Genomic DNA, 8,739 nt, shown 5'->3' on the forward strand with positions numbered 1-8,739 from the left:
ATCCATAGTTAAATAAATAAACATGAATATAACCATTCATTCATAAACATCCCCACCACGACCACGTCCACCACGTCCTCGTTTACCAGGTTGGGTGCTGCTCGATGCACCTTCAGACATCTTTTTTTTTGGGGGGGGGGGGGGGGGGGGGCAACTTTGGCTCATCCTCCTCCTCCTCCTCCTCCTCCTACAGCTCCCCAAACTTTGCACCAGCTTCTACATCTTCGAGACTGTTCAATTCATCAATCAGCTTTTCATTGGCCTTAACATTTTTCCCTTCCCTGATTTGTAGCTTTGCTTGGGTTATCAAGTACCCGACTCGGCTTCTCTGTATCCATTTTAAAGAAAAAACATTCAACAAAAAACGCTAATAACATTAACAAAACCGTAATTGAGTAGCAATATGCACCAGGCATTCTAGAGTTGTATCTTTGTCCTCTATCTTGGGCCTCTCATCTACTCGTATCACTCGAGTATGTGAAACATTGAGGTACCACGACATGTAACCCTAAATTACATCGTCATCTGTTCGAGATGGACCATCCAAAGGATATCTGTGAAACGCTCTGTCTTCCCAATAATCAGATGATGGTAAAGGCTTGTGAACAATGTCAATATCATTATCATATGATTTGTTTTTTTCTCATTGATTTTGAACATCTTGTGCTCCATTGGAATTTTTTGTACGTAACCGCATTGTCTTGCGACTCTCGTCGGGTTGTACATTCATTACATATCCTCTTGGGTGAAACAAAGGCCAAAAATAATCACTTTTCTCTCTGCACCCAATCTTCTTTCCTTTTCTCTTTCTTTTAGCCAAATCCTCCTTGTAAGGATCAAAGAAAACATATTTCATTATCAAGTTGTCCAACTGGCGTCTCAACTTCAGATAACCCTTTTTTTGGTTCTTCAGCTTACTTTTATAGGCGTACTTGTGTCCATAATACTCGTGGCCCCATTCCTTGTTCTCGAAATCCCTTTGAGAAAATATTGGGAAGTGCATATATATCCACGCCTGCAGAAAATCCATATTCCGTCCGATATGGTTCCTTCGAGCCCTAAAAGCCTTTCTCAACTCGTTCAACGATACAAGGATGGCAGTGCCCCATGAGTATTCATGAATCTTGTCAAATGGTTGCAACAACTGGATAAAGTTGGCGCTCACATGGGCACCGGAAATATCGGGGAAGATAACAACTCCCAGGACGTAGAGGACATACGCATTGGCCGTGGAGATGATACGTTCCGGCGTCACCTCTTTTCCCTCATCACGAAGATTCTTTCTTCCCATGAAGTTGTGCCTAAACTTCGAGAGATGAAATATCCTTTGTTTTGCCTTGCCTACTAGCATCCCTGACTTGGTCCTATCCTCATCCCGTTGGAACACATTCTTGGTAAACGCGTAAATATTGTCCCAGTTAAGCTCTTGCACGTAGTATTCGTGCTTCACGGCTTTTCCTTCTATGCTTAGCCCGGTAATGAACTTCACATTATTTGGAGTTATCGTCATTTCGCCAAACGGAAGATGCAAAGTATTTGTTTCCCCGTAATATCTCTCGGGAAAGGCGGAACAAAGTGGTTTTTCGTAACCAAGGTCCAAATTCTCGACCGCGGGTACCAACCCCGTAGAATTTACTAGATCGATTACTTCCTGAACTTATGCAACGGTTGATTGCATACCTTCCAGTGGCCATATTCTCATCATACTCACTGACGTTCCTGGATTCATACGACGAACGACATCCCTGTGATCCTATAAAACAAAACAAACCCGGTGGACAACAATCAAAAAACTACACGGATAATAATTTTTATGTTACATAGCATAAGGTTTAGGTACTTACTATGGTATGGCAAATGACTGCGGCCCAACTGTCTTTGTACCTCCATAACATATGTCCTCCATTACCTGGTAACCCGTAAACGTGATCCTTAGGGCCACGAGGAAACATCTTCAACGGGTCGGGCATGTGGTCACCATTCTTCTTCTTTGGAACATCTATCTTCTTACCATCTGTCTTACCTTGTTATTCAGCGTCTCCTCCTTGGATTTTTTCTTGCACTTGTTCTTGAAATTCTCCCATCTCTTCATCAACTTGCTTCTCACTTTCTTCTTCATCACTTTCATCCTCACCTTCTTCTTCGTCACTTTCATCCCCACCTTCTTCTTCACCACCTTCCTTGCCACCAATTTCTTCTTCATCGATCTACTTTCCACCACTTTATTCCTCATTAACTTCCTCATCACTTTGTTCAGTAGGTGTATCAGAATCAGATTCTTCATGTGTTGGTTGCTCCGGTTAAGGTGGTGGGTCATTGATGTTGATCCCTTTGGCTTTACTTCCCGTGGCCCTTCGGTGGGAAGCATTCAAAATTTGACCGTCTATTCGACGAGGTCCCAAAGGCTTAGGAGAAGCAAGGTCATGTTTCCTCTTATATTTCTTTTCGGCTTGCTTTTGTTGGTTGCCCTTGTTTGGCCTGTAGAATACAGAGTTAAGCGACAAACAACAATGGAATGAATGCATTTTTTTAAGTCAAGGTACACAATCGGTTTACTCGATACACATATAAAGTCCGAATCCTAACATAATAAAACCAACAATCGGATTTTTTAAGTGCTAATGTAAACCGATTCTAGTAATCGGTTTTCTCGATATACATATAATGTACGATTATTGACTAAGCATATAAGAATTCAAATGCTACACAATCGGTTTTTGTGAACATATATATAATCCGATTCTAACGAAAAAAAGTTACAGAAACAACGTTAACCCTACCATAACTGAATCGGGCTATTTATACACTAACATTTTCCGATTCCTATTCACATGTAGAGCAGTCGGTTTAGGTGAGCAAGAACATAAACCGTTTCTAAATAGAATCGGTTTACTTGTACACTAACATAATCCGATTCTGTAAAACCCAGAAAATTTTGATTTCAAAATTTTTGATTTCTAAGTGATTGCATGTTACTAAAACCTAATTTAGAGGATTGGGTTGATAGAAGAGTACCTGATTCGACCCATTTCCTCCTATTGTTGTTCGATTAGAGATGGTTCTTCTCGAGCAACCGTTTTCTTCTTCGGTTTGTTTCCAATTTCTTTAACAACTCCGGGATTACAGTCACTAGGATAAATGATTCCAGTGGCTTGTTTGTATCTTGATGGTTTCGACATTTTATAGAAGAAAGAAAACGATTAATCGTTTTTGGATCGTCGATAATCGACGATTTTTTGTTTTAAAAAAATGAAAAAAGAGGGAGTAGAAGAGATGAAGAATCAGTTTTTAGGTTAGAAATGAAAACTGATTTTAGTTTTAGGTTTATTATTAAGAGTTGATGGGGGTAATTTAGTAATATTAATATTTTTTTAGAGGGTAATTTTGGTAATTTCAATAAATTTCGAAACCCCTTATCATTATGTATAAGGTAGATGAAGTAATCTTTAGGCCCCAATTAAGTGGCATAGGCCCCAATTTAGCCAGGTTCTTTTAATGCAAATGTGGGAGTTTTATAAAAATGAAGAACTCTTGGCTATTGGAATGTTGAGATATACATATGTGAGCTGAAAAAATAAACTTATAAATATAAATAAAAACATGTGCAAGCTTCCTCCCCAATAAACTGAGAAATATAAATAAAAAAAAATCGCATCAACTATGCTAAGTAGTGCATGAGTGGCGTTCTCACATCTAATGTTACTCAAATATTTTGGAACATTAAAGAAAATGGTCTTATTGATGTTAGTGTCTATATATAAATTCAACTAACCTTTTTGTTGGATCATTGCTCAGTCGAACTCGCATACATTGCTATCTCAAGCATGTTTTTCAATGTTAGTGATCAAAACTATAAGTCTTCATTTCTAGTCTACTATAGTCAAGTCTCGGACTAGGATAGAAAGTGTAGTTGGGCTCAAGAACTCCATGGCGGATCATCATACAAGACGAAGAACTACTCAAGGAACTGGTGGAACTTCATCGACAAAAAGGTATGTGGAGACTTGAACTTATCTATCACTCGAAAGTCTATCTACTCTATCTCCTATCTTGACACAAAAGTCGTTTTGCTATATAGACTTTGATTATACACATTTGCTATTTTGAGCTGAGTTTAACTCGCCTATCTATTTCTCCAAATATGTGTTGGTAAGCTTTCGCTTTGACCAACTTCATCTTTACCTAGTGACGAAAGTCGTGTTATGTTTCAATCACTTTGAAAATTGCTTTGACGAAAAATGGTTTGTGAATAACAACTATATAACGTCCTCTAAGAATGTTTCAATGATTGAAATGAGAGTTTAGATTATATAACCAATGATGGATATAAGCATTGTTGTGGAAACACATATATGTATAAGTCTTTATTCCTTGAACCGAAGTGTGCGAACTTTGTTGATCAAGAGAACCGGAACAAGAGCCGTGAACTAAGTCCGCGAACTGGCGGAAGTTCTCGACCCGAGAAAATCTGCTGGAGTTTGAGAACTCCTTCCGGGAACTTAAGTCCGCGAACTTGAGTTAGGTTATATCTAAATACGATTGTTTGTGAACTCATGTTTATATAAACTAAGGAATTTTAATTGTAAACCGTGGCTATAAAGTTCATGAACCGATTCGAGTGAATCAAATTGTTTTTGCTTCTATTGTGTCTTGTGTAGTTACATAAGGCTTCCTTGCAATTGAAAAACTCGCTAACTAGTTCATTTGAGTCATTTGAACTAGTTATGGTGAAGAAGAATATGGTTGATATGAAAGTGCTCATATGGCTAACCATTTGGTTAACTATTGTTGAACCAACAAATGTACATGTTTGGGTATGGTTACACAAACCTAGAAACATGAATTTCATTTGTATGTAACAAGCTAGGTTTTCGATCTAACGTTTGAAAGATATTAGCTTGAATCTAATCAGGTTTTCATCTAACGTTGAATATTGAGTGCTTTGTTACCAAGCTAACATTGATTGCAAACCCTGATTTGAAAGACTATATAAGGGAGAACTCTAGCAACTGGGAAACCTAATCCCCACACCTTACGTGTGATACTAGTTGTGTAAGCTAGAGTCGTTTCTCCTTTAACCTTTGGTTTCTTCTCTAAAACCAGGTTAACGACTTAAAGACTTCATTGGGATTGTGAAGCCAGACCGATACTACTTTCTCGTAGTTGTGTGATCTGATCTTGTTGTTTCTATCGTACGAGTACAATCGCAAAGATTGGCTTGAGATTGATATCTCCGATATGCAAGATACAAAAGTAGTCACAAACATCTTCGTCTCATCGTTTGTGATTCCATAATATCTTAATATCTTCTTTCGCACATTATGCCTCTTAGTAACAAGCCTGGCACTACCCCACTTGTATATATCTTGGAATGGGGTAAGAAATGGTTTGAGATGCGTACAATTTTGTTATTCTTTGTTTATAGTACCAAATAAAGCTTTCTACTGCATCCATCTTGTCACGGAATGCATAACCTTTGATGTGCAAACGTCTAAGAAAACCCCACTTTTCTTTTATGGGTCGCGGTTCACAAACGGGTCCAATCCCCTGATTGGGTCTTATAAAGAAGAAGTTTGCGCACTCTCCTCTTCATCCCATCAGTCCGCGTACGAGAACCTCTAGGGTTTTTGTGTTTCCTCCATTGAAGCTTCTTTGGAGAAATTAAAAGAAAGGGCGTTCAAGGTTCATTCCAAGTAAGTAAATTCCTCTTGGTTCCTTCAAATTTTTAGACCTCATGATGAGTTCAAAAAACTTAAGTGTCTCTATCATGGATTTACCTTGTGACCAAAATTCTCTTAGGATTAGATTTGTGAATGATTCTTGTGCTAGTGTTTTTGAAAAGATTACATATAAAGGTTTTATCCTAGAAAAGAATTGGATCTATCTAGTGGACATGAAGAGGATCTAGTTTGCTTCAAAAAATTCAATCTTGGAAACATGTTTGATGGTCATGGTCAATGATTTGATTATCTTACAAGAATTTTCTATGCCAACATTCATGATGTTGATCTCAATAAGATGGAATTCAAATCCATGATAAATAGAGAAAGATTTCTTGTTGATAGGGAATTAATCTCGAATGCTACCAAAATTCCGTGGGGAAACGTGCGTCTTCCTAGACCATGTGATGAGCGTTCATCATATGATGACATCTCTCTTGGGCTTTGTGGCAAGAAGGTCGCTTGGAATCAAGGAAAGTTTCCTACTAATGATATTAGTATTGGATTTATGGCATTTGAAAAACTTGGTATCTCCAATCTTTGTCCCTCCACAATTGAGAATTCTTGGTGGAGTCATGAGTTTGCGGAATTGGTCTATTTCCTTGAATCGGGTGTTCAAAGTCTCGATATTTGTGGTTTTATCATTTTTCAAATGACTTCGATGACTTCACCCATCAAGATGTTAGGTTACCCTTGCTTGATTGGTAAAATTTGCCGTTATCGTGGTTTTGATTCAATTGGAAACTCTCTCGGGGTCCCCAAACCGGTTCGTCCCTGTACCTTCAGACGCGTAAGAGAGAATGTGTGCAAAAGACAAAGAGACGCTTCCCTTAACGTTTGTGACCCTACCACCTTGAGTCTTCTTCAAAAAATTCACAAGGGTGTGTGTAAGGTCAATTCAAGGGTGAAGTGTGTGCAAGAACAATTGTCATTGGTTGCAACTAAGTTTCCCAAGATCAAGGAAGAGTTGAACACAATTCAAGCATCTTGGAGCATTTCCGATGACGAAGATAATGAGTAAATGATTTCTTTTAATTTGCCTAGTAAATCTTCTATTTTCTTGTTTTGTTTAGAAGAATAACTAGAGTTTGGAATAGTCATTATTGTGATTACACATAGCTATGTCCAACGTTTTCATCTTCATGTTTTTTTAGGTTTATTTGTTTAAATTATAAAACTATTTGGAAGATAATTTTTGTATTTTATTAATATTTATGATTTTATATATTGGAATTCGTTATGGGATATGTGTGTTTGCGTCCGTGAACTATGATTGTCCCATATCTTATCAAAAGTAAAGTCTTTCGTAAGTCGATGTGCATGCATTGATAAAGGAATGAATAGACTTTTGACAAATACAAAAGTTAAGCCTATTATGTCAATTATTGATGGAAGATAGGTTAAAATCTTTTGTTTACAAGGATTATGTCTATTGAATGTCGTTATGCGGAAAAAAAAAGATCGAAAATAGAATGAATCCTTACTTATTCCACAATAATTGGTCGACCTCCGGTCTATAATTTTTGTATATACTGTGTTGTTCCGTAAGGTGTCTTATATTGAGCACGATCGACTGAGTTGATTATTTTCTTATAATTAGCTTAGTTGTTTCTCCGTGAAGTACTTTATGTCGAGCATGACCAATTAAATTGATTACTTTTTATGGTTAATTTGGTTGTGTATTCCGATTAGATTAATTATAGTTCTCTTGTGATTAATCTAATTGAGTATTTTTGAGTCTTTATAAGTTCACTTATGTTGAGCATTTCCGATTAAATTAATCACAGGTTCTCTTTTGGTTAATTTAATTTAGCATTTTTGGATTCAAATTCATATTCGTATGTGATTTTTTATGTCCAAAGAAATCCTTCTTTTCTTTCAAAATTAAGGTCGCTCTTGTTGTTCTTTCGGGAATGACATTTTATGGGGGAGAGTTCTTAATTGAACTTGTGCTTAATTTCCAAATCTTTGTGGGGAGTGCGGCTGTGGAATATTATAGGGGTTATCTTGTATCTTTAAACTCCTTGATGAATGCATTTAGCTTCGGCTTTATGATTGCATCTAAACAAGATGATATATGCCTTCTTTTGGTCATGAAATATCTCTTTTGGAAATTTCATCAGGATCCTGTTCTTGTACCTTTGCCAATTTTATTGACAAAAAGGGGGAGAATTAATATGTAGTTCACACTACAAATACATATGGTTTTCAGATCATTATGTAAGGGGGAGTGGTTTCCATGTGAGATGGAGTATTGACTAAGGGGAGTGATACATATCACCATAGTATTGTTGTCAAAGTTGTGATACAATTGAACTTTGATGTTGTGTAATGATACTATGACATTGTATAACAATGATCGAGAATTATGTTTTTTCATTGTTATAGCTACGGATTTTCAACAACGATGATGCTGAACTTACAACCTTTGGGATCATTGGAGTACTTGGAAGTAACGAAGATTTCGAGTAATGTTGAAGATTAGACATGTAGAATAGGAGCTACATAAGTTTCTTTATCTTTTTTTGTATTCCATATGTATTGATAGTTTTTCACTAAAATTGACAAAGGAGGAGATTGTTAGAGCATTGCTCGGTCGAACTCGCATGCATTGCTATCTCAAGCATGTTTGTCAATGTTAGTTTTCAAAACTATAAGTCTTGATTTCTAGTCTACTATAGCTAAGTCTCTGACTAGGATATAAAGTATAGTTGAGCTCAAGAACTCCATGGCGGATCATCATACAAGACGAAGAACTACTCAAGGAAATTGTGGAACTTCATCGACAAAAAGGTATGTGGAGACTTGAACTTATCTATCACTCGAGAGTCTATCTACTTTATCTCCTATCTTGAGACAAAAGTCGTTTTGCTATATAGGCTTTGATTATACACATTTGCTATTTTGAGCTGAGTTTAACTCGCCTATCTATTTCTCGAAATATGTACTGGTAAGCTTTCGCTTTGGCCAAGTTCATCTTTACCTAGTGACGAAAGTCATGTTATGTTTCAATCACTTT

At 37.0% G+C, this 8,739-nt stretch overlaps 1 protein-coding gene across 1 annotated transcript; it reads right to left on the reverse strand.

Annotated features, from left to right (window-relative positions):
- Positions 1–263: 263 nt before the first annotated feature.
- Positions 264–1,510, reverse strand: LOC113350797 (protein MAINTENANCE OF MERISTEMS-like). Its single transcript, XM_026594916.1, has 2 exons — positions 772–1,510; positions 264–328 (listed from the first exon to the last, which is right to left on the reverse strand). Exons 1-2 carry the CDS (start codon positions 1,508–1,510, stop codon positions 264–266), a joined length of 804 nt encoding a protein of 267 aa, XP_026450701.1.
- Between the last annotated feature and the right edge of the window lie 7,229 nt (positions 1,511–8,739).

This window comes from Papaver somniferum, chromosome 2 (genome assembly GCF_003573695.1).
Source record: "Papaver somniferum cultivar HN1 chromosome 2, ASM357369v1, whole genome shotgun sequence".
In the NCBI taxonomy this organism is placed as follows: domain Eukaryota; kingdom Viridiplantae; phylum Streptophyta; class Magnoliopsida; order Ranunculales; family Papaveraceae; genus Papaver; species Papaver somniferum.